General features: G+C 45.7%; 1 protein-coding gene across 2 annotated transcripts; it reads right to left on the bottom strand.

Annotated features, from left to right (window-relative positions):
* NSDHL (NAD(P) dependent 3-beta-hydroxysteroid dehydrogenase NSDHL) lies at positions 1–26,592 on the bottom strand. Of its 2 annotated transcripts, XM_008275015.5 has the most exons (9): positions 26,535–26,592; positions 26,035–26,135; positions 17,961–18,072; positions 12,596–12,754; positions 6,991–7,137; positions 5,197–5,325; positions 2,861–3,003; positions 1,329–1,431; positions 1–671 (listed from the first exon to the last, which is right to left on the bottom strand). In XM_008275015.5, exons 3-9 carry the CDS (start codon positions 18,030–18,032, stop codon positions 339–341), a joined length of 1,086 nt encoding a protein of 361 aa, XP_008273237.1. In that variant the 5' UTR covers positions 18,033–18,072; positions 26,035–26,135; positions 26,535–26,592; the 3' UTR covers positions 1–338. The 2 variants fall into 2 exon arrangements, with proteins under 2 accessions (XP_008273237.1, XP_008273238.1); XM_008275016.5 differs by lacking the exon at positions 26,035–26,135.
* Between the last annotated feature and the right edge of the window lie 30 nt (positions 26,593–26,622).

Here is a 26,622-nt window from a genome sequence, read left to right as displayed (position 1 = left end):
TCAGTAGATGGGTTCTTTATTCCTTTTAACTGCCTTGACTATGTAAAATGACACTGGAATGAAATGGGTGACTTCCAAGGTGTTCTCTGTGATAGGAAATTCAGGAGAGAAACAGAGAGCGAGAACAAAACAGTAGAATATGAAGCTGCCTGCTTAAGAAATGTAAGTCCAGTCCTATGAAGGAAGGAATATCTGTTGTTTTTGCCACCCTCAAAGTCATACAAGGGGCAGGTGTGCTTTCATCTAACCATCAGGAAGAGTCATACACTCAGAAAAGCTAATTTGAAAGCTGTTAGTTCATTGGCCCACAGGGGAGACAGTTACTGGTCCCAGGTCCCTCACTTGACTCTCCGTAGGTGGTGGAAGCTCTGCACAGTCTTCTCCACAGCGTCGTCCATGGTGACCAGGGGCCGATAGCCCATGGCCTTTTTGGCTTTTTCACAGCTGTAGTAGTGGAATGTGCCAGCCAGTGCGACCCGCATTGGTGTGAATGTGGGCTGCAGCTGGATGACAGGACTGACGATCATCACCAGCAGGGACAGTAGGAGGGCCAGGTAGTAGGCCACCCAGTAGGGGATGTGGTACTTGGGGGCCTCATAATTGAGGCCTGTCAGGATGCGGGACAGGAACATCCAGAAAGGGATGGGTTCATCATTGGTAATGTGAAAGGCCTGGTAAGAGAACAAAATGTTAGAAATACCTCATAAGCTTGGTGTGTGTGGGGGGGGTGCTGCTGAGCAGGCCACACTTGAAACTTGGAGCTCAGCCCCAAGCAGCTGGCACAGCACAGAACTCATATTTTGGGAAAGCACTGGCTATTCCATTCCCCTCATCTACCGCTCCAGCTCTTCTGTAGGGTGGCCCCAGAATGAGGCATACATTCAGCCCATGCAGACTGTATCCTCATGTGCTCAATTGTCACAGCATTTCATGGGGAGTGGTCTTAGCTTTGGTAAGTAGGCCACATTATGGGCAGAGAGGGAAGGCAATGAAAGTTGTTTCTGTGGGCCAGGGTTTTTTAAGTGAAGCTTAGACTGCACTCAGGCAGCTATATTTGTTAATTTACTAATTGATAATTATGGTAAAACTAATCTTATCTTGGATGCAACAGATGGGTGGGGAGAATAAAAGATAACCAAGCTCATCAGCTTCCAGATTTTGGCTACCCTGAGTGATATGATTCTTTCATTGATATATGTTCCCCCCGAGAGGGCATAAAGTGGATCTACCATGACACCAGATCACAGGGCAAAAGCAAATCCCATGGCAAGGAGAAGAAACAGGAAGAAAGGCAAACATGTAGGGGCTGGATGAGGCAGGCACTTTACCTTCCCACCAAGGGCTTCATCTTTGGAGAGGTGTTCTGCAGCCAGGATGTGTCCATGGACCACGTTCTCAACGAAGGTGAAGTCCACCAAGTTCTTCCCATTCCTGCACAAGAAATGGTTCAGTCCATGCTATGAGACCCTGTACATGGGGCCAAAAATCTTGGTATTTGAGAGACTATGCCCTGCATGAAAGTTAGTATTTGCTTTGGCAATGCCAGCCCCTGGCATACCTGGATGCCCACAACAGCTAAAAACGTGCAGGCACTGTAACTCCTGGGACATTCAGGGGTAGTGGAATATTTAAGGATCAATCAGTGAATCTGGAATCTTGGTGCCCTGCCCACCTCATTTGAGTGTGGCCAACACTGGTGCTGTTTGCTCCAGCTACAATCTGGGTAGCAGCTCTTCAACCTCTTCCCAAGATACGCTTGGTCAGTCTTGCTTTGGTCTTATGTTTTTTTTTAAACCTGTCTCTTTATAATCTCTCAAAGCGAGAAATCAGGGCAGCAGTGAGGCTTAATAAGACATTGGGAAGTGGCGGAAAGCACAGGGATGAGAGGGGGAAAGGGAGGAGGGAGAAGAAAGAAGCGAAGAAAGAGAAGATATATTTGGGAGACAGCCACACTCTGCTGTCTCCTGTGGAGGTCCTACCATCTGCATGTTCCTGGAGGAGTAAGGTAATGCTCTGGACCAATCACTTCTCCTCTGAGCCTCAGTCTCCTCAGTTTCCAAACAAGAACACATATATTTTCCCAGCCTACCTGACAGGAGGCAGTGTAGTGGACGGTGTCCTGCCAAAACTCATGTTCCTTTGGAACTACTGAGTGTGACCTTATTTGGAAACAGGATCTTTGCAGATGTAATTAAGTTGGAGTGCTACTGCAGTGGGTTAGGCCCTTAATGCAACATGACTGGTACCCTTATATGAAAAGGGAAATCTGAACACAGTTTGTGAAACTGGAGGCAGAGATAGGAGCAATACATCAATAAGTAAGGAATGCACAGGATTTCTGGCAACACCAGAGGCATGGAACAGATTCTTCCTCAGAGCCTAGAAGAAACTAACCCTGCCAATACCTTGATTTTAGACTTCCAGCCTCCAGAACTTTTGTTGTTTCAGGCACTAAGTTTGTGGTAATTTGTTGTATTCCTCAGACCCCTATTCATATGTTATAATCCTAACTCCTATTATGTTGGAATTGAGAAGTGCGGCTTTTAGGTGGTAAGCAGGTGATTCATGAGCTCCTGAATGAGATTAGGACACATCCAGGTACCATCTAAAAGGAATGGGCCCTCACTAGACACCAAATCCACGGGTATTGGGATCCAGAACTGCAAGCAATACATTTCTGTTGTTTGTAAGTGACCCAGTCTCAGGTATTCCATTCTAGTAGCCTCAACATATAAGACAAGTCATGTAAGAAATGAGGGAAAAAGCTGCCTGGCTACTGACAAAGTGCTCTGCGAATATGAGAGATCCTGTTCTGCAGCCATCAGGAAGAGTGGAGAAGAGCAGCTGGGGGCCTACTCACCCAATCATAAATTTCATCTTGCCATTCCTGGCTGCCTCAATGAGGATGGGGACCAACTGTGGGTCCCTGGGTCCAAAAATGCCATGAGGGCGGATGGCTGTGGTTAAGAAATTCTTCTCAGGATCATTGGCACTCAGGACTGCCTGAAGGAGAACAAGAGAAAGAGTGTGTCCAATGCAAACTCACAGGTCTGAGCCATGACATATGGGCCCCTCCACTAGGAGACAGAGAGGTGACATGCTCTGTTGGTATGCAGGTCATCGAGCAGCACTCTGCCCTGGGCTGACAACTCACATCAGGCACCAGTATAATTCTGAGTTACCTCTCTATCCCAGTCACCCTCCAAAATCTGAAAATACAGGAGAGATAGCTAGGTAAAAATCAGGAGGCTCAAGTCGGAAGGCTAGGGTTTGGGTTCAAAAGCTAAAATACATAAATGCAACCAAAAGATGTGCCTTGGCAGAAGTTTGTGGAAAAGACCCAAGGGTTGTAGTTAGTGAGCTAGCCATGGACCTCCGATGGGGCTGCCATCACAAGCTATGGGCATGGCAGAACTCAAAATCTCAAAGTACAGCCACAAGCCACACAATGACATTTCAGTCAACAGCAGACCATGAACAACAGTGGTTCCATACAGAAAATCACCTATTGATATTGTACTTGTCTTAGTTTGTTTATGTGTCCTCTATGATGTTTGCACAATGAAAAAATCATCAAGAATGCATTTTTCAGAACATGTCCTGGTTGTTAAGTGACACATGACTTTATTGAAAAACATGTTTTGTCTCAAAAGTAAACAAAACAAAACAAAACAAAACAAAAAAACCTTCCTGAAGGATTTGTTACATCATTGCTAAAAACAAGAATCATAAATCATAATAGTACTTAACCTAACAGGGCTGTATACTGGCTAAACAAGATGATCCATGGCAATCGCTTCAGTATATGTACATGTATAGTTACTGTTTTATTGCATGACCTAAGATTTCCACTCCAGGGTGGCAAAATGTTTATGCATGTTTTGGTTCTAGCAATTTTAAACTATTGGTTGATTCCTAGATTAGTAACCCCTTTGGTTTATTATCAATATGAAGACTTTAAACCCAATAGCAGGTGTCAATCTTGGCTGAAAGGTGACTATCAGTGAGCCATTGGTGGAGTCCACAGTCATCTATAGACTTTGTTGATTTCCAGTTGTGCACTCAAAAAAGTCATTGCAAGTGAGTTACCTATAGTCTGAGTCTCAGCTACCACATGGAACTTCTGGGTCTAGATGGGCTTCATCCCAATGCAGGGGTCCCAGGTACCTTGGATGAGAGTACACAGGGTCTCAAGCATGACTGAACTTCTTACAGGGCCCAGAGAAAGCTTTACTGCTCCGTGGATCTAGTCTGAGCAGGTGAGAGCTCCAAGGAGCAAGATGGACTATCCAGAAGACAGAACTCCAGCTGGCCAAAGGTCAGACCTCCACTCCCTGGTTTTCAGAGGCCCTCATGTCCTGTTGACCAGTTCTGCTGGGACTTTCTGAGCTGAAGGCATAACCAACGGTGCAGAGGCAGCTGCCTGTTAGGCAGCCAGTTCAGTGCTAAGCTCCAGTTCACTGTGTCTTGGCTTCAAAAGGATGCCTCAGTGGGTAGAGCATGCTGAAAATACCTGGGAGAGGAAAACTCACAGCAGCCAGGTAAGGCAAAATGTCTGCAGTTCAGGACAACCTCAGAGTATCAACATCCTGCACCTGGAGCCAGCAGCTGTCAGGGTCACTGGAGCCCTGGCAGCCTGAAGGCGTAGTGGCTACTGCTCCACCCAGACTGCTGCTGAATCCAACCAGCCAAAACTCAGGTGCCTCTTGAGGATGCTGGTTTGCCAAGTGGAAAAGTACTTTTACTTAAAAAAGCCAGATCTTTCTGTTGTTTATTTTTTAAAAACGGAGAAGGCAAGAGTGCTATTAGAAAGGTATGTTCAGCCAGAGCTGTGCCTGCACACTGGGGATCATCACAAATTGCCCCTGCTTTCTGATGCCCACAGCCAGCAAGCAAGGGTGTATGGCAGGGTGGGGCGGGGCTGGATGCCTAGGCTTTGGAGACAAACTGTGTGGTTCAGCTACCTACTAAGTTCTGCATGGCCTCAGGGAGGTTCTGGATCTCTCCGTGCACCAATGTCCTCAATTTATAATCTAGTGACCCTAGCAGTACCCATGAAGTTTAAACAAGGTAGTTCTTGAAAAATACTCAGAACAGTGTCTGGTTTCATTAAGCTATTATGTTCTTACAAATATTTTTCTTCACAATATACAACCGTTAGATGGCTACCCAATCAATTAGCTGTAAGGTACGTACTCTCTCTTGTAAGATCTTAGTCTCTGTGTAGTAGTCAATGGGTTTCATGGCATAAGGGAGGTCTTCCGTTCCATTCTTGATGTCACTGCCCTCAAAGACGACACTGGCACTGCTGGTTAAAATGAGTTTCTGGAGGGAGAAGATTTTTTAAAAGATAACAGTCAGGAATTATCACTTTCAAACTGACCAACAGCTGCCTATGAAAGAGAATGAAATGGCATCTCTTCAGTAGCCTCATACAAGGCACTGTACAAACTGCTTGGTGCCATGCCTTTACTGTTTAGCCTTCTTAAAATAATCCAAAGATCACCATCTTTTGTAGTTATGGGGATTCCAGATGCATTATGGTCACACATTATAAAACAGTGGCTTTCACAGTTTTTCTGGTTTGTTTCTTTGTTTTTGAAATCTCATCACATCTTAGGGACAGAAGAGACTATCACGGTATCTCACTATGGGAGTGATTCTCCACGGGGGAAAATAGCCCACAAACTGTGTGTTGGAAAAAGACCACTGATATCAGGGCATTTCTGATACCAGAACAATTCTGATACCAACCTTGCTATGTGAACACCTACATACAACTGCTGAAGAAATTCTGTTCTTATGAGGGTCCCTGGACCCGCAGCCTGTGGTTAAAAGCAGCTCATCCAACAGTGGACACTACTACCTCAAATCATAGAGTTCTTTACTGTATATTCTTGTTGAGCCAGGCCAGCGGTGATGCCAGGGACTGGCTGATCATACAAAGGCAGTGTGTTAGGAGAGGGACATCTTCCCCCATCACCCCACCAGCTCACTACAGGCTTTTCTGCCAACCACAAGGCACCTGTGGCATGTGTCAGTGTGAGGGAGCTGCTGCATTCAGTGACTGATGGCCTGAAAAAGTGCTCCCGAGCCCAGGATTTACAGTAATGCAGCAACTACAACAGGGTGGGTGTTTGTGTGCCCTTAGGTTTGGTTTACCAGAAATTTCTATTGTCTAAAAGTATACGCAACTTATTTTGTTTTGTTTTTAAATACAATCAGGGTCTGGAATATGGCTTGGAAGTTACTCAGTTAAACACAGAGTTACCATATTTAGCAATTTCACTTCTGGTATATACTGTCCAAAAAATGAAAAGTGGGGACTGACACAGATATTTGGACAACGAAGTTCATAGCAGCAAGATTCACAATAGCAAAAAGTAAAAACAGCACAAATACACATCAACAGATAACGTAAACAAAATGTGGTCCATCTGCACAGTGGAATATTATTCAGCCTTAAAAAGGAAGGAAATTCTGAAACATGCTGCAACATGGTTGAATCTTGAAGATGCCATGCTGAGTGACATGAGTCAGTCACAAAAGGAGGTCCCTAGAGCAGTGAAATCCATAGAGATAGAAAGTAGAAAGGTGGGGGCCAGAGGCTGGGGGGAGGTTGTTTACGGGGCATAGAGTTTCAGTTTGGGATGAAGAAAAAGTTTTGGAGATGGGTGCACAACAATGTGAGTGGTTTAGTGTCAGTGAACTGAACACTAAAAATGGGCAAATTGGTAAATTTTATGTTCTATACATTTTATCATAGTAACAAATACAAGCAATGTCTGAATTCTGCAGCTTCTTCATCAAAGACTGATAAGCCTTAGGGGCCTCACGTGATCTATTTGTACACAGACTAGGATAACTCCAAGTGGCCTCGGTAAGTGGCCTTTCAAGACATCAGTGACTTAGAGGGCTCTAAGAAGCGACCCTGGCAAGGCCCCAACCATCACATGTTCCTGACAGCACTCACTCCAGTTTTCTCCTTACCTGAACCCCAGCTTCTTTGCAAGTTTCAATGACATTCTTGGTGCCAAGGTAATTCACCCTATAAAAGAGTTCCTTGTTGTTACTGGATGGTGGGGGTGAAGCGCAGTGGAAAACTGTGTTTACGCCTTTCAGAGCTGGGTACAGGTCCTGGAAAAGCAAACAAAGACAAAATAATCACTCCTGCTTTGGACAGGTCACCAGTCTTCTCACATTCTCACTCTCTTACAATCTGTGACTTTGTAGGCCTTCTTGCCTTTTTATAATTCTGCAATTGACACAGGAAAACATTCTTGCAAAAGACTCAAACAATACGGAAGGAAATGGGCTAGAAACCAAGTTGGTCCTTTAATTACTCCCTCCCCTTTAATAAGTTGCCAATAAAATAGGGGTTTGGGGCCTGAGAAAACTGTGGGACCCAGACAGAGGCCGTATCTCTCTGGGTGTTTGGGATACCTGGGGGGAAGGGTGCACGAAACTCTCCAGGAAGGAGAGCTTACAGATAGAAGTTATGAATCATGTGACCCAAGTCCTAACCATTAAAGATGATGGAACTACCACTGCACAGCTGCATTCCTTCCTGTGAAACTAGATATGACGCAACAACCTGAAAGAGATTTTAAAATAGGCATGTGTAATTTACTGCGAAAAGGAACCACAGCTCCTGTCAAAAATGCTGACTGCAGATCTGTGGCAGGAAATATAAGATGAAGCAGGAACACCTTGTCATACCAGAAGTAAGGAAGCTCACCAAGACACGGTGGTCACATTCGAATGAGTCATAAAGAAGCCCCCACTGGCCAAAGAGGGGATGATTTGATCACCAGTAAGAATAAGGACTTTTTTTTTCCTGAAACTGGTCAGCAGACAAATAATCAAATATGAAATCTACATATAGTACAAAGATTTGAGCTGCTAAATGAAGAGAGAATGATAGCATCTTACCATTTTGCCAAACCTTAATTCAATAACAGGATTTAGGTATGATTCATGATTGTCACCGAAAGATAGACAACTGTGACTTATTTGCCTAGATTCATCAACTGATGCTCTGCCAGTTTCCTTTCTCTCTATACATACACACATGATTTTGTTAGGAAACCACTTTGCCTCTAAACTCTTTACTAGGTATCTCCTAAGAACAAAGACATTCTCATGAATAACCAGAAAGCAATGTTCACACTCAGAAAATTCGAAAAGATATGACACTCTCATCCAATAATTACTGCATATTCAAATTTCCTCAGTTGTCCAGATTATATCCTTTATAACCACTTTAATTTTTTAAATTTTCTGTATTTTGAGAGGCATACATGAGGGAGGGAAGGGAAGGGGGAGAAGAAGGGAGGGGGAAGGAAGGGAGAGAGAGAGACAGACACTCTCTGTCTACTGGTTCACTCCGCAAATGCCTGCAATAGCCAGGATTGAACCACTTTGAAGCCAGAAACCTGGAACTCGTTCTGAGTCTCCTATGTGGGTTGCAGGGGCTCAAGTACTTTAGCCATCACCACTGCCTCCCAGGGTAACCATTACCAGGAAGTTGGATTGGAAACAGAGCCAGATCTCAAACCAGGCACTCCAATATGAGATCTTAACTAGCATCTTAAACTGCCAAATACCTGCACCTAGTTGTTTCTATCTTTGGGTCTAGGATCCAATCATGGATTATACAAGGGTAGTTCAAAACATTTGTGGAAAAATGCAACTAAAAGTTTAGTTTACTTTGGTACAAAACATTGACATCCATGCATATGAGGGACCTTCAAAAAGTTTATGGAAAATGCATATTATAAAAAACAAACAGGTGGGACTGGCGCTGTGGCGCAACGGGTTAAAGCCCTGGCCTGCAGCACCGGCATCGCTGGTTCAAGTCCTGGCTGCTCCACTTCCAATCCAGCTCCCTGCTAATGCACCTGAGAAAGCGGTAAAAGATGGTCCAAGTCCTTGGGCCCCTGCACCCACGTGGGAGACATAGAAGAGGCTCCTAGCTCCTGGCTTTGGATCAGCCCAGCTCTGGCCATTGTGGCCAACTGGGGAGTGAACCAGCAGATGGAGAACCTCTCTTTCTCTCTGGCTCTACCTCTCTCTGTAACTCTGTCTTTCAAATAAATAAAAAATAAATCTTAAAAAAATATTGAAGAAAAACCAAAAGAAACAGGCATGGATTTTAACATTTTTTGCATCAAAATAAACTTGTCTTTTCATTTTCCAAAAACTTTTTAAAAAAGATTTTACTTATTTGAGAGGTAGAGTTACAGATAGAGAGGAGAGACAGAGAAAAAGGTCACTATCCACTGGTTCACTCCCCAAGTGGCCCCACAGGGTAGAGCTGGGCCAATCCAAATCCAGGAGCCAGAAGCTTCCTCCAGGTCTCCCACACAGGCCATCTTCTACTGTTTACCCAGACCATAGCAGAGAGCTGGATCCGAAGTGGAACAGCCGGGATTTGAACCAGCGCCCATATGGGATGCTGGCACCACAGGTCTTTAGTCTACTACACCACAGTGCTGGCCCATCCAAAAACTCTTTGAAGTATCTTCATATTCAGTCCTCATATCTCTTCCATCTCATTTTTTTAAAAAAATATTTTATTTACTTGAGAGGTAGAGAAAGTGCTCCCATCACTCTCCAAATGCCTGCAACGGCTGGGCAAAGCCAGGAGCTGGGAAGTCAACCCAGGTCTCTCCTGTGGTTGGTAGGGACCCAAGTACTTGAGTTATCACTGCTGCTTTCCCAGGGCACACATCAGCAGGAAGCTGACTTGGGAACAGAGCTAGGGCTCGAGCTAGGTGCTCTGATATGGGGTACAGGCATCTTAACCACTAGGCCAAATGCCTGCCCCTTCTTGTCTTTTATTCTGGAACAATTCTCTGTGTTTTCTTTTTTGTCTTTTGTAACAGTGCCATTTCATTTTTTCAGGAAGTCAGGTTTACAGACTGCCCCTCAATATTTAGATTTGCCTATTTCCTCACAATTATATTCAGGCTGAATAGTTTTGGCAAGAATACCATATCACTGATTTTCTATCCTTCTGAGAGCATTATTTCAGGAGGCCCAAGTTTGTCCTACTGTTGGTGACATTAAATTGGACCATTTGGGAAAGGTGATGGTTGCCAGATTATGGCCATGGAAAATGTTGCTTTTATCTTTTGCAATCAACAGGAAATTCTACCAACTAATTCAAGCATTTATTGATGGACCTTGCCTGGAATGCTTATCAATGTACAGGTTGCATAATGGTGACATTCTAATACTAGATGTCTTTTACATTTATAAAAGATAGCATTCCTCTATAAGGTAGAACTTTCCCTTCCCCTATCCCAACTTTTCAGTATTTCTATGGAAGTATGAATTTTTAAAATTAAATTTAATATACTCCACTAGTATTATCCTTTGTTGAGGCTCAGAATGTCCCACATTTGATCAGTGCAGGCCCTTCAGGTTGGCTTCTCTGTTCTTTTGACCCACCCTCATTAATTTTGCCCTAAGAGGCATTGCCGTGAACACACTGCTGTGGAGGTGTTCTGTAGCCATAGTTAGTGTCTACAGTCAGCTGCCTTCAGGAAAGAGAGATGATGGTGGATAGTCTAAAGTGGGCTGTGTGCATTCAAGTGGAAGCCTTGACAGCAAAACTGAGGTTCCTGTAGGAAGACAAAATTCTAACCCAGGCCTGTACTGTCAACTCCTGCCTGAGTTTTCCACCTCTCTACAAACTTCAGACTTGCCCAGCCAGCTCCCACAGTCCCATAAAAACAATTTCTTGAATTAAATCTTAGCCCCTGTCTCAATCTCTCTTCTGCTTTCTCTCTCTCCCTCTATACGCCTACCTCTCACCTTGCTGCTTATTACTCTGGAGGACCCTGAGTGATACACACAGTAAGAAGTAAAAGGGGTAAAGACGGTCAAGGCTATGCATAAGAACAAGGGGACCATGGAACCAAAGGCACTGATAACATGAAGGGGTGAGTGATAGGGAATCTGCTAAATGTCTGTGTGGAGTCAAAGAATTGGTGCATAGACTATTGGAAGGCTTGAGCTGGAAGGAAAGGAAGTGGTGCTCAGAGTGGAGGGCCTGCAACTCAGAGGAAGCACAGGTCATATTTTACTGGTAAAGACAATGTTTGGTCGAGGGAACAACAAGGAGTGAGAAGAGGGCAAGTAAAGGAGAAGTCAACTGGTTAGTTAGTAAGGTCATCTACATGAATACTGAATTCACCAACAATTGTGCCTCAAGTGTTGTTTACAAAGCTGATGTCAGCCAGGAGCTCAAATCACTAAGCAATGAAGTAGAGCAACCTGGTTCAGGTGGCTGTGGATGGCCACCACAAGAAAGGCTGGCAAGGTTAGTATGGTCTGATGGTATCTGCCTTCAAAGTTTGAAGGCACTTAAGACAGAGTGAAGGAGAACAATCTGGAAGTGACAGTGATGATCAAGGAAGGCTTCTTCCCTATCTTCAGGGTCTGAGGTGTGAGCAGTGTGGGAGAGAAAATATTCATGACTTTGCAGGGGAAGCAATGCCCTAACAATTCAAAAACAACTATGTGGCAAATGACACCAAAGCCAGAAATAAGAGCCAAACAACAGGTTGGGGGAAGTCATCTGCAATATGTGCAACATGCCAAGAATTTGCACACCAAATAAATCAATAAGGAAAACAAAGTAACCCCAAAGAAAAACAGGCCAAGGTCACAAAAGGAGGAAACATGAATGCTGATCAACAATGGACACAGTGGCCAACCACCTGATCAACAGGGGACATATGACTCTGAACATCACCCAGGTACCATTTCATACTCTTCGGAATGGCAACACCAAACAGCCTAATTATGCCCAGGGTTGGCAAGGAAGTAGGACAAAGGGGATTCTGTCCCACTGCTAACATGCGTAAAATTCCAACCTCTAATAAAATTCCAAATATTAACACCCTTACAACATGGATGACACTTGCAAATAGTATGTTAAGTGAAAGAAGTCAGATACAATGAATGACCTATTATATGATTCTATTGCTATAAAATGTCACCAACAGGCAAATACATAGAGACAGAAAAGTGGTTTCCATAGCCTGGGGGAAGGGGGAGAAGGAATGGGTATAGGATTTCCTTTTGGGGTGATGAAAACGCTCTGGAATTAAATAGTGTAGAATGGCCGCACAGCTTTGTGGCTACACTAAAAGCCACTGAACTGCATATTTTAAAAATATAAAATTTATGGCACATGAATTATATCTCAATTTAAAAAAATAAATGCCTTGTGGCCTAGCCCTCATCTTTTTGGGTAAATACCCTGAAGAAGCAGTTGGCACACTGCAACCCATGAAAACTGTTTGTTAAAACTTCTTTGGTAAATTTGATTGGCATACAGCTACATCTGTTTATTTAAGCACTGACCATGGCTGCTTCTATGTTACTGCCGCAAAACTGAGTAGTTGCTTTCTGAGTAGGAATAAGAATGCGGTGGGTGTTCAGCTCTTTCCTATAATGTTAAAAACTTTCAAGATAAGGCATTTTTTTCCAAAGCACAATTTAGCTGGCCTCTGAACACAAGAAGTACCATGGTTTCCCTGCTGGGGTCTGTGGGGATTAAGCAAGGCTGTATGGTCCTTACTTGTTGGTTGCAGAGGTCGCCCAGAAAGAACTGCACCTGGGGATTATCAAACCCTTGGCGGATATCGAATACATTGACAGTGTAGCCCCTTGCCAGCAGCTGCTCCACCATGTGCTGTCCAAGGAATCCAGAGCCTCCGATCACTGTGCATTTCTTGGCCTGCAGAAAGAGAGGGATGGTGGAGAGGATCAGTGAGGTGAGAACTGAAAGTTATGAAGAGCCCAGACTTAACATGATAAGAGCCATCTTATCTGTTTGCTGGAAACTTCCTTAGCCAACTTGGAAGCATTAAAGAATTCCTGTGTTCAGAAACCAGTGTAATCTCCTTTCCTGGGATCAGTGAGGAAGGGAGAGAGACAGCAAACAATACTGGGATAGACTGGTTGGGTTTCATGACAAGATCCATGCTTTTTATTATTTGGCGAAAGGAAACTAAATGACCTAGGATAAAAACTGGAAAGTCTAAAGAAAACACAGAAATGTGGGTGCTGACGCCATGGCATTGTGGGTAAAGCCACTGTCTGCAGTGCCGGCATCCCATATGGGTGCCAGTTCAAACCCCAGCTGCTCCACTTCCAATCCAGCTCCCTGCTGATAGCCTGGGAAAGTAGCAGAAGATGGCCCAAGTCCTTGGTCCCCTGCATCCACATGGGAGATCCAGAAGAAGCTCCTGGCTTTGGATCGGCCTGGCTCCAGCCAGCCATTGTGGTCATTTGGAGAGTGAACCAGTAGATGGATGACCTCTTTCTCTCTCTCCATCTTTCCCTCTCTCTGTAACTCTGCCTTTCAAATCAATAAATAAATCTTAAAAAAAAAAAAACCACACAGAAATGTGGTACTTTCTTGCTTCTAGTAACTGATCCTTGGGCACTTCTCTAAGGCAAAAAGTGCCAGCCATTTAAGAGTTTGCACTTAGGAGCCAGTGCTGTGGCATAGTGGGTAAAGCCATCACCTGCAGCACCGGCATCCCATGTGGATGCCAGTTCGAGACCTGGCTGCTCCACTTCCTGTCCAGCTCTCTGCTGTGGCCTGGGAAAGCAGTGGAAGATGGCCCAGGCCTTTGGGCCCCTGTACTCATGTGGGAGAGCTGGAAGAAGCTCCTGGCTTCGGATTGGCACAGCTCCGGCTGTTGCAGCCAATTGGGGAATGAACCAGTGAATAGAAGACCTCGCTCTCTCTTTGCCTCTCATTCTCTCTGTGTATAACTCTGACTTTCAAGTAAAATAAATAAATCTTTTAAAAAAGTTTGCACCTGGCCGGCGCCGTGGCTCACTAGGCTAATCCTCCGCCTAGCGGCGCCGGCACACCGGGTTCTAGTCCCGGTCGGGGCGCCGGATTCTGTTCCGGTTGCCCCTCTTCCAGGCCAGCTCTCTGCTGTGGCCAGGGAGTGCAGTGGAGGATGGCCCAGGTGCTTGGGCCCTGCACCCCATGGGAGACCAGGAAAAGCACCTGGCTCCTGGCTCCTGCCATCGGATCAGCGCGGTGCGCCGGCCGCAGCGCGCCGGCCGCGGCGGCCATTGGAGGGTGAACCAACGGCAAAGGAAGACCTTTCTCTCTGTCTCTCTCTCTCTCACTGTCCACTCTGCCTGTCAAAAAAAAAAAAAGTTTGCACCTAACATCACAAAGAAGAAATATAGTCTTCTACTCACAGGAGAGCCAGGGCCCTTTCCTCCCTGATCACAGTGGGACTGGGCCATGTGGCTCTGGGTTCACCTACAAACTGCTTCCTGCCTCAGCCTCGCCATCTAACACTGTCTTGATGGGGTCACTTTGCTCCTGATATCAGCTTCTTGCTAATGTGCAACCTTGGAAGTAGCAGGTGATGGCTCAAGTAGCTGGATTCCCTGGACCCACACTGGAGATCCAGACTGAGATCCCAGCTCCTGGCTTTGGCCTGTCCAGTCCCAACTGTTGCTGGCATTTGGGGGAGTTAACAAGGGGATGGGAACCCTCTCTGTCTCATTATCTTGCTTTTGTTTTGCTTTGCAGTTAAGTGCCTTTTTCAAAGCATTCTTTTTTTTTTGACAGGCAGAGTTAGAGAGAGAGAGAGAGAGAGAGAGAGAGAGAGAGAAAGGTCTTTTTTTCTGTTGGTTTACCACCCAAATGGCCGCTACGGCCGGCACGCTGCGCCAATCCGAAGCCAGGAGCCAGCTGCTTCCTCCTGGTCTCCCATGTGGGTACAGGGCCCAAGCACTTGGGTCATCTTCCACTGCCTTCCCAAGCCACAGCAGAGAGCTGGACTGGAAGAGGAGCAACCAGGACAGAATCCGGCACTCCAACTGGGACTAGAACCTGGGGTGCTGGTGCCGTAGGCAGAGGATTAGCCAAGTGAGCTGCGGTGCCAGCCAAAGCATTCTTTTAAAAAAATTTTATTTATTTATTTGAGAGGCAGAGTTACAGAGAGGCAGAAGCAGATAGAGAGAGGTCTTCCATCTGCTAGTTCATTCCCCGAATGACCGCTATGGCCGGAGCTGTGCCAATCTGAAGCCAGGAGTCAGGAGCTTCTTCCGGGTCTCTCATGTGGGTGTAGGAGCATAAGGACTTGGGCCATCTTCCACTGCTTTCCCAGGCCACAGCAGAGAGCTGCATTGGAAGTGGAGCAGCTGGGTCTTGAACTGGCACCCATATTCTTTTTTTTTTTAACTTTTATTTAATGAATATAAATTTCCAAAGTACAGCTTATGGATTACAATGGCTTCCCCCCCCATAACGTCCCTCCCACCCGCAACCCTCCCCTTTCCCACTCCCTTTCCCCTTCCATTCACATCAAGATTCATTTTCGATTCTCTTTATATACAGAAGATCAGTTTAGCATACATTAAGTAAAGATTTCAACAGTTTGCTCCCACACAGAGACATAAAGTGAAAAGTACTGTTTGCGTACTAGTTATAGCATTAGATCTCAATGTGGCACCCATATTCTTAGGCAGAATGTATATGTAAGTGAAGACAAAAGTATCCACTTATTTTAGTGGTTTAAATTTTACTTTCTATAAAGCAATCAATGAACAGAAGCATCAGACGACATTACCAGAGTGAAAGGCCTTAAGATGTATTTTTCTTCATTCACCCACAATTCTGAATTCTTAGTTTGAAGAATACAAAAATTTGAAACTAGATGACAATGGCTATTTTTAAAATTTTTTTTTAATTTATTTGACAGAGTTAGACAGTGAGAGAGAGAGACAGAGAGAAAGGTCTTCCTTCCATTGGTTCACTCCCCCTAAATGGACACTACGGCCGGCACTGTGCCGATCCGAAGCCAGGAGCCAGGTGCCTCCTCCTGGTCTCCCATGCGAGTGCAGGGGCCCAAGCACTTGGGCCATCCTCCACTGCCTTCCTGGGCCACAGCAAGAGCTGGACTGGAAGAGGAGCAACTGGGACTAGAACCAGGTGCCCATAAGGGATGTCAGCGCTGCAGGCGGAGGATTAACCAAGTGAGCCACGGCGCTGGCCCCGACAATGGCTATTTGATGTAACCATTGGAATATAGATTTTTGGGGCTGCTGAGTAGCAATAAAATCCTAATTTACACAAATTATGAACCACACTTGCCAAGCAGCTTCAACCACTGAGGAGGTGTTATCTTGAGCTCTATACAAAAAGCAGGGTGATGTGGTGGCCAATGGGCAACTCTTGAGGATCTTTAATTTACTAACATTCCCTACCAATATATTTTGCCTCAGTGTAATTACATTATTGAAGTGTGACCTCCATTAAGAGCAAATCACAACAAACCTTTGCAGATCTACATTAAGAATACCCTGGAGGATAGAGGCTGGCATTGCGGCGCAGCAGGTTAAAGTCATAGCCTGCAGCACTGGCATCCCATATGGGCGCCGGTTGGAGTCCCGGCTGCTCCACTTCTGATCCAGCTCTCTGATAATACACCTGGGAAAGCAGTAGAAGATGCTTGGGACCCTGTACCCACATGGGAGACCCAGAAGCAGTGCCTTACTTCTGGCTTTGGCCTAGCCATTACGACCATTTGGAGAGTGAACCAATGGATGGAAGATCTCTCAATTTCTCTCTCTCTCTCCTTCTTTCTCTAACTTTCAAATAAATAAATAAATAGATAAATAAATCTAAATAAAATATGCTGAAGGGGGCCGGCATTGTGGCGTGGCAGGTTGGGTCACCTCTTGCAATGCAGGCATCCCATATGGGCACTGGTTTGAGTCCCAGCTACTCCACGTCCAATCCAGCTTCTTGCTGGTGCACCTGGGAAGCAACAGAGGATGGCCCAGCTCCCTGGGCCCTGCACCCACATGGGAGAATCTGGATGAAGCTCCTGGCCCCTGGCTTCAGCTTGGCCCAGCCCTAACTGTTGCGGCCATCTGTGGAGTGGACCCATGGATGGCAGATCTCTATGTGTCTCTCCCTCTCTCTGTAATTCTCCATTTCAGATAAATAAAATAAATCTTTGGGGAACAAAAAAAGAACCTCGTGGAGGCCTTACAACAGCTGGACTCAACAATCCCTTCAAGTCCCTCCTGAGATTCATCAACTAGGTCTCATGGGCCTTGTAACTGCCACAGCTGCCATCTGGAATGCTGCCACCCTTCCAGGAAGCATAGTCTAGACTACTGGAGGCCATATGAAAGCAAACCAAAGCACCTAGCTGACAGTTACTGCCAGATGTGTGAGTGAGGTCACCTAGGAACATACACCTCAGGGGTCCCCACATGACAGCAGCTGCATGAGTGAGCCCAGGGGAAAGGAGCTTCCAGTTGGGTTAGGCCAAACTATAAAGCCCTGAGCAAAGAAATGGCTATTCTTTTAAACCACTATTTTCTTTTAAAAAAGATTTATTTTATTTATTTGAAAGGCAGAGTTGGGGGGGGAAGGGGGAGGGGAAGAGGGAGAGAGGGAGAGAGAGAAAGGAGGGAGGGAAGGGGGCCTTTCATCTACTGGTTCACTCCCCAAATGGCCTCAACAGCCAGGTCTGGCCCAGGCTGAAATCAGGAGCCTAGAACTTCATCTGGGTCTCCCATGCTGGTGCAGAGGCCCAAGCACCTGGGCCATCCCATGCTGCTTTCCCAGGCACATTAGCAGGAGCTGGATCAGAAGTGGAGCAGCCAGGACTCGAACAGGTGCCTGTGTGGGATGCCAGTGTCACAGGCAGTGGCTTAACCCACTGTGTCAAAACACTGGCCCCTAAACCACTATTTTCTGATGTTTGCTATACAGCAATAAGTAACTGATACATATTAAAGATATTTATCTTATATTAAAAAATTCCCAATACTGATTTAATAAATGTACTAGATACAATTTTTAATTGCCAATGACTTGCTAGTTATGCACACGCTTGACTTTCTTCTTACCTGATTTTGGCTAGGCTTTTTTAAATGTCAGTACTTACTTCAAGAACGTCCTTTGTCAAGTGTGTCTGGGTGTCCAGGTCTTTCAGGGGCTCACCAACTTCTTGATCCATTTTAGCATAAAATATCGTTGTGCTGGCAACTAATTTTTCTCTTGGGAAAAGATATATTTAGAGAGAGACATTAATGTGGTATAAACCAACACATCCTTAGTTGTTCTAGGTGATGCCATTCCCCACTTGAGCAGCACTCAGCTATCCTGCAATGTAGGCTGCTCTCTTAGAAAGGGGCACTTGCTGGGTCTATAACTCACCAGACACTTGGCAAATAACCCAACTTCCCACTCTGCCTCTGATCCACTCCAATATCCTTTGATGCACTGTAGCTTTCCCCACAGTACTCCATTATTCCCACTGCACCACTTACTCTCAATTTTTCTTGTGGTCCTCATTAGATGGTGGCAGGGCACAGGCCTAGAAAACCTACTGTTTGTGAAAGCCTTGTTCAGAGAACATTATTTGGTGAGGAGGCAGCAGGTGTGCTGCTGGCACTGGGGTCTCAAATGCTATGATTGCTCCAGGTTACTCCATATCATGAGTTGTACACTCCTTGCCACTCCTACTGGGTGCCACCAGGTGTCCCTGTCAGGAATGATGTTGAGTTTGTGGGCATATCAAAGGCCAAACTGGCCTTGTGATGGATGTTAGGAGCCTCCATGTCTGATAAGGTCATTTGTGGGGAGCATTTTTCTGAACTCATAATGGAAATTATAAGGAAAATAAATTTCAAAACTTGACTTTTCCCAAGCCTGCAGTTCTATGTCCCATCCTCCCACTCTTTACCTTGCAGTCTCCTTCAAACTGGCAGGGACCCTTTCATCAGTTCACCCCAAACAGATGTGGCTGAGATTTGACTCATCTGGTGCAATGTGTATCAGCACCAAGGTAGCTGAAGAATAAGGATTTTGATGCCTTGCACCGAATCTTATGAACAGAGCATGGGTTCTGCCTGTCTTGCTTGCTGCCATGTCTTGGATATGCAACACAGAGTGGACACTCACACATCTGCTGAACTCAGGGCCATGTTGTATGTATGCATATCCATGCCACACACACTTACAGCCACTTAAGATGTAGGGGCTTTGCCTGGCAAATGGCTTTGTGCTTCGTATGGTGCTGTTACAATCATGAACATCAACTGCTGGCTCCTGTCTCAGTGTCCCCAGACACTCTAGGAAACATGAACAAGCATGAAGGCAGATGGCATTTATGGGTATCAGGTCTTGGCCCCACCATGGCCGTTACTGACCCCTGCTGGCAGGGATCTAAGGACTGTGTGCCTGGTGCCAAGACCATCTCCTCCTGCCCACCAGCTCCGGGGATCTCACAGCATGGCTAACTAGGCTAAGCAAGCCCACACCTGAAGTGTCTGCTCTCTGCTCACTCTCACTGTCTATGAAAAGCATAAACCACAGCACTCTGTAATGCAGTGGACAAGAAATGAATGAACCAGAGGCTGCTGTTAGGATTCAAATCCAGCTTTATTCCTTACCACCAGGGAGCCCTAGGAGAGTTATTCAATAGAACCATCAGTAAAACAAATACCCTCATAAAGTCATTATGAGTATAAAATAAAATTAAATTAAATCAAAAACACAAATGCATGTAAAGCCCTCAACACAGTGCCAAGTACCTGTTAACATCCCATTAAAGGCAGCTATTATTATTATTACATTTTTTACTAGTGGAAGGGACTGCAGGGATCTCCTTTACCTTGCCTCCTGCCTTGTCTGCTGCCAAATCTGTGGAGCAAGGCTGTCTTACCTGCCCAGGAAACAGCTTCTAGGCCCCAAGGCCCAGATGCTAGCTGATGCATCTACAATTAAGCCAGTATGTGCATAGCAGTAGTTTAGGACAGGGGTGTTGAGGAAGTAAGACAGACTGAGATGTGAAAACAAACTTGGGCAGAAAGAACTTCAAATATTCCCCTGTCCACCTCATTTAAGGAACAGCATAGCATACTCCAAAAGGCTTCCCCCAGTTCTTAATCAAAATTACAGGTGAAGAATAGGTTTAATCACTCCCATAGCCTTAAGCTCTGCATGAGAACAAGGGAAGGAATTGACCAAGAGAAGGCTTATTCAGGACACCTGAGGATGACAAAAATCTACCCTAAGTCCCTTTAGTGCCAGTAGGGAGAGTGGCTTTCTCTCTCTCTCTTTTTAAAGATTTATTTTATTTGTTTGAAAGCCTTTTTCTGTTAAGAGCTCCCTTGCATTCACAGGGTGGGAACGCTTTCTGCACCTGGGGCCCGAGTGGCCTGAGCTGGCTCATAGGTCAACACTCAGGGTTCCAGATCCTTTGTTTCCAAATGACTGAGTGAGAAGACTCATCTCTGCACCAGCCAGTAGCATTCTCTGTCAATGAAGGGCATAGGGCTATATAGCAACACCAGGCTGGCCTGCACTTCAACAGGAGAAGACAGTTCTACACTTCTGCAGTGCAGTGAGTGGTGGGTCTCAAAATACTGTCCACATCCTCATTCCTCAGCCCTTTGAATGTGACCTTATTTGGAAAAAGACCTTTGCAGATGTAATGAAGTTAAGGCACCTGAGATGGGGGGAGGATTTTCCTGGTGAGCCCTAAATCCAATGATAAGTGTTCTTTAAGAGACACGCAGAGGAGACACATACCCAGAGGAGAAGGCCAGGTAAAGTCAGGGGCAGAGATTGAGGTGATGTGGTCACAAGCCAAGGAACACTTGGAGGCACTAGTAGCTGGAGGAGACAGGAAGGATTTTCCCCTAGAGCCCCAGGAGACAGCATGGGCCTATTGACACCTTGATTTTTGACTTTCACCCTCCAGAACTGTGAAAGAATCAATTTCTGTGGTTTCTAAGTCAGCCAGTTGTGATTGATCATTTGTTCTGGCAGCCCCACATAGCCTAGCTGCCAGTTCCACATGCCCCCCCCCCCCCACTATTAGCAAAAGCCCAATGCTTTAGAGCCTATTCCCTTCCACGTTTGCTAGAGGAGGATGTAGGAGGTAAAAGAATATGTGGTGTCCCTCAATGGAGCTGCACTGCTCCAACAGTGGTAGGCAAACTAGACTCTTGTTGAAACTCTGTCTCAAATTATAGACCAATTTTTAAAACTTCTATAAATTCTATGAATCAGATAAGAACTTTGCACATAGTTTCACTGTTTCTTGTGGTCAAGGTCCTTAGGACTAGCCTAGAGAATTAATTAAATGCCTCTGGCAACTTCTCTCTTCTCCATCCACCCACCTAAATCTACTTTCTGATATACACTCAGGTTAAGAAGACTATCAAGAATAGCTCTGATTGAATAGATATTTCTCCAAAGAAGCTACACCTTACATATAGCCAAGAAGCAAATGAAAAGATGTTCAACGTCATGAAAGAAATGAAAATCAAAACCACAATATGGTACCACAAACTACAGTGCTATAGTTTGGATGTTGAATGTCCCTCCAGAGACCCATATATTAAAGACTTGGCCTGTAGGGTGATGCTATTTGGAAGTAGTGGAACCTTTAGGAGGTGAGGTCGTGCGCTTGAATGGTAGTTCTTGCAAGTTGGTTGTTATAAAGGCCAGAGTTTGGGCCTACATACTCTCTGCTTCCTGGATCACCATATGATTCTTACTGTATGCACTCTGCCAGCTGCCATGGGCCCCTCATCAAAGCCAAAGCCTGTACCATGCTGAATAGATGCTAACTCTCCAAAACTGTGAGCTAAGTAAACATTTAAGCTAGCTGCTTCAGGTATTTTGGTACAGTGATGAAAAACTAAGATATATGGTTATTACAAAAACCAGAAAACAGAAAAATACACATGTTGGCAAGGATGTGGAACAACCGAAACCTTCACATACTGTTAAGAGGAATGTAAATGGTACAGCCACCATGGAAAACAGTATGGCAGTTCCTCAAAAAAATTTAATTCAGCATTACCATCTGATCCAGCAATTTCACTTCTGGGTATATTCCACACCCTTACCCTCACCCCCAATTGAAAGCAAGCACTTAAACAGATTTTTGTGCATCCATATTAATAGTAGCTTCATTCACTGTAGCCAAAAAGTGAAAGCAATCCAAGCGTCCATTGATAAGATTATTAGATAGATAAAATGCAGTCCATCCATACAGTGAATATTATTCAACCTTAAAAAAGAAGAACATTCTGACAAGTTACAACATGGATGTTCTTGAAGGATGTTTTAAAAATTTTGTTTTCATTTCATGTGAAAGACAGAAAGAGAAAGAAAGAGAGAGAAAGAGAGAAAGAGAGAGAGAGAGAGAGAGAGAGAGAGAATATCTTCCATCTGTTAGTTCATTCCCCAAATGCCCACAACAGCCAGGGCTAGGCCAGGCTGAAGTCAGGAGCCTTGAATTCAATCCAGATCGCCAATGTGGGTGGCAGAGACCCGAGTACTTGAGCCATCACCTGCTGCTTCCCAGGGTATGCATTAGCAGGAAGCTGGAATCAGCAGCCAGGGGGCTGGTGCTGTGGCACAGTGGGTTAAGCCATCTCCTGTAGTGACAGGGTCCCATATGGGCACTGGTTTGAGTCCTGGCTGTTTCACTTCCACTTCCTGGCTGTTCCATTTCCTCCCTGTTAATGCGCCTGGGAAAGCAGTGGAAGATGGCCCAAGTCCTTGGGCCCCTTTCACCTATGTGGGAGACCTGAAATAAGCTCCTGGCTTCAGCCTGATCCAGTCACAGCTGTTGCAGCCACTTGGGGAGTAAACCAGCAGATAGAAGATCTCTCTCTCTCTCTCTCTCTCCTTTTCTCTCTGTAACTCTGCCTTTCAAATAAATAAATGAATCACTACAAAAAAAAAAAAAAAAAAAAAGAATGTAGGCAGGATTCAAACCGAGGCACTGTGATATGGGATCCTAAGTGGTGACTTACTGCTATGCCAAACACCTGCCCTCAATGTTACCCTCTGTGAAACAAGCCAGGCACAGAAGGACAAGCACAGTGATTCCACTCACAGAAGGTCAGAGAGGAGTCACAGTCACAGAATCAATGAATGGTGGATGCTAGGGCCTGGGGGAGGCCGGGGAGTTAGTGCTTAAGGGGGACAGAGTTTCAGTTGGGAAAGATGAAGTTTTCTGGAAATGGATGGCTATACAGCAGTGTGTATGTACTTAAATGCCACTGAACTATACATCTAAAAATAGTTGATGGTACATTTTCTGTTATGTCTATTTGAGCATACCCATGCACAGAAAACTAACTCTGAACTATTGAAAGCCTCCTCAAATCATTTTCCTTTAGCATGGTAGGTCTTACGCTCTGTTAAAAACTAATATGTATATCTACTATATACACTGGGACAAAGTTTTATACCACCTTTTGCTGGTGAAATCCAAGGCCCCTGTTCCACTTTTGGGTGAGGGGAAGAGGCTTGCTGACAAGATCTGATGAACAGAGAAGTGAGAGAGCCCAGTCTCCTTCCTCCTGGGGAAAGTTCCCACCCACTCACTACCAGAGAAAAACGGAAGAGATAGTCTGTCCATTTCAAAGCAGAGAGGGATGAGGGTGTCCTTGCACAGCCTCTTTGTAAAGGAGAAAGGTCATCCATACCCTACTTTCCATGCTGTTCTGTGCTGGAAGCTGGACTGTGGCCATCAAAAGCTCATCATTTTTGGCTGTGTGTGAACAACTCTGGCCTAAGCAAGGATGTGCAAACAGGACTCCAAGCAAGATGCACTTTCCTCCAAACCACCCAAGCTGTAGAGTCTGGCTAGGCAAGGAAAGCAAAGTAGCATTTTTCAGATGTTTTGTTGGGTTCCTGATATGGGGAACTAAGCCTGGGATTCTGAAAGAGGATTCCCCTTTCTCCTGTCAAGCTGCACAAGACTGGGTCTGAGAATCTAGTATAAAGGGTAGGATTTGCCCAATACAGACACAAACTTCATTATGGATACCTTTCTTTCAGAAAACACTGCAAAGCAGGAGTCCTGTAGAAACAAAAGCAAGGCCTCCCATTGAGAATTCACAGATGCGATATGGGGGAGAAAAACACACAGGTTATTATCATTGAGGTCTTAGGTTAGCCCTTACTACGCTGGAGCAATCCAGCTCAACCTCATCCTTTCACACACTTGCCACGTCCCTGTGTTTTGGTCAGTGGTTTGTATGTGCTTGTTTGGTTACTTGTAGAAGACAGAAAGTCCCTAGCTTTGACTTTGGGGCGGGCCACTTGGAAGCTCATCAGCAGGCCTGTGAGCTTAGCATATGCTGTTCCCTCTGCCTGGAATACCTTCTGGCCCCCTCTTCCTTCATGGCCTAGCTCCACCTTCCTGTCAGTGAAGCCTTCTCGCCCTCCCCAGGAGAGGTGAGCTGCTTCCTCAGCGCCTGCTTGTGCTCTCACCCTAACACTGAGCACACTGCATGATGCTTTTTCTCACTCCCATCTTGGCCCACTAAGGTTGGGGGCCCCTGCCTGGAAGAGAGGAGTGCCTACACTTACGGAGACTCACTGTGCAGGGCAGGAGACAGGGAGACTCACTTATGTAACTCTGTAACTGCTGAGTCAGGTGAGTACCGGAGGCCTTCCAGGAGCTAAAGAGGGTGTAGGCAACCTAGACATTCCATAGCCAGGGGTGGGAAGGGCAAGGTGATGGCACAAGCCAGCATGCTCTGCTAACTGTAACAAAGTGTGTCACATTGAGTGTGATGCAAGATTTGGAGCAAAGTTCAGAACATGCAGTGACCATGTGCCACTGGAAGTGGTAGGCAGGGGTAAGTACTATGATCAGAAAGGTTGTTTTGGCTGCAGTGTGGACAAGGGATTCTAGCTAAGCTGAAGGCTTCAGGCATGCTAGGTAGGGGGCAAATCTGAGAAAAGAACTCACATTGCCTACAGACCTACTAAATGTCAGACCCTTTTATGCAGGAGAACATTATCTCATTAAGATCCAAAAAGCATCCAGTTAGACAGTTCTGATTTCATTCAACAGATGAAAAATTGAGGCTCAGAGAGGTCAAGTGACTCATCGAAGGTCACACAGCCTGGACAGAGCTTGTGTTTGTCCCTTCTACTTTGTTAAATTGCCACCCCACAGACTGACTGGGAAGCATGGTGTGAAACGACATGAAGCTAAAAAGGTTAGCAGGGGCTGAGCTGGGCAGGAGATTCATATGGCCAGCTGAAGGTTCTGAGTTTTACTCTGCAGTTATGAGTAGCCTCTGAAGATTTAAGAGCAGGGGTAGATCCGACTAGAGCTATTCATGGCAGCTTTTAACCTGGGGGTGCAGGGGCCTTCTCATCAGTCATCCAAACTGCCTACAGTGTACTCCATGTCTGATGCAGGCACTGAAGCACCAGCAGTGAACAAAACAATGAAGTGTGCCCTTGGAAAGCCTGCTCTCTAGAGAACGGGCAACAAAGAACGAAGTAAATAAGTACAGAGCGACAAGTACTATGGGGAAGATGTATACTGGGAGTATAGTACTAACCAAGGTGCTTTGAGTAGCCTAAGAAAGCTGAGCAAAGACATGGAAGGGTGAATGATACAAGACCAGCAGGAAGAAGATAAAGTAGGTATAAAAGTTCAACGCAGGAATGTGCCTGGCATTTGAGGCCCAACAAAGAAGCCAGTGTCCTGGGGAGAGAAGGGGACCGCAGTGAGCCAGGGCAGAGGAGGAGAGCAGTTTGGAGGTTGAACCAAGGTTAGCAGACCATGGTGGGAACTCTGGCTCATACTGGCTGGGAGGTGGATGATGAATGCTAGAATTGAGAAAGGAATACAGGTGGAAAAGAGAAAAGAAATGGCATTTAATGGGCAGAACTGATAGAACTTAAGAGACTAGATACAGGGGAGAGGGCAGGGAAAGTTAAACATGAACACAAAGTTTTGAACCCAGTTCACTGCTGTAAAGAGGAAGAGGGCAAAGAGTAGACACTCCTCTTAAGATGTGCTAGGATGCCTCAGGCCTTTTGAAGCCAGAGAAACCTCTGCTCTGTCCTCTGCCTCCCCAGATAACCGCCTCAATGCCGCATGAGTAGGTGCAGCTGAGACCCGTGGAGCTGTCTAAGGAGGGCAGACTCCAGTCCTTTTGCAGTTTCAAGTCAGCCCTTACCATTACTCATGCTCCCCTGGAGATCTTCTTCCACAATTCCCGTGACTTTGCTCACAAGGGTGTCTCGGCCTGGAGTTCTCCTCCCTGACTGCCTTGAGAGTCTGTGTCAAAAAGAGTGTATTTTGAGACAAGCATGAGGAGGAACCTCCTTCACGTCGTTCAACACCCATTGTCAAGGTCTCCGACTCACTGTACCGGGCTGCTCCTGGAACCTGCTGTATTCTCTCAAACAACCAGTCTACGTGCCAGATGTCAAACCCTCTGCGACGACACTCAGCACGCCCCTTCCCCTGTCAGGGTCTCAGCTATCCTGTGAGTAAGTACAGTCCCAGCTCCCACACGAAGGTCCTGGGATCTTCCTGATGCCCTTGTTCCTAACTCAGTCTTAGGCCAGACCAGAAACCACTGCCACTCAGACCGCCCCGCCTAGTCCTTCGCTCGCCCGCCCTGCCCTGTCGCCGATACAAAGCGGCTTCCGAAGCCTACGTGGCGACTCTTACCCTTCGGTCCGTAAATGTCCCCCGGTTGATCTCAGCTAGCCCGCCGCCGACAAGGACCGAGCTCCAGCCTAGGAAGGCCACCCTTTTT

This window comes from Oryctolagus cuniculus, chromosome X (genome assembly GCF_051225735.1).
Source record: "Oryctolagus cuniculus isolate XC-2025 breed Fujian yellow rabbit chromosome X, ASM5122573v1, whole genome shotgun sequence".
Classification (NCBI taxonomy): domain Eukaryota; kingdom Metazoa; phylum Chordata; class Mammalia; order Lagomorpha; family Leporidae; genus Oryctolagus; species Oryctolagus cuniculus.
This window is presented reverse-complemented; position numbering and strand designations above follow the sequence as displayed.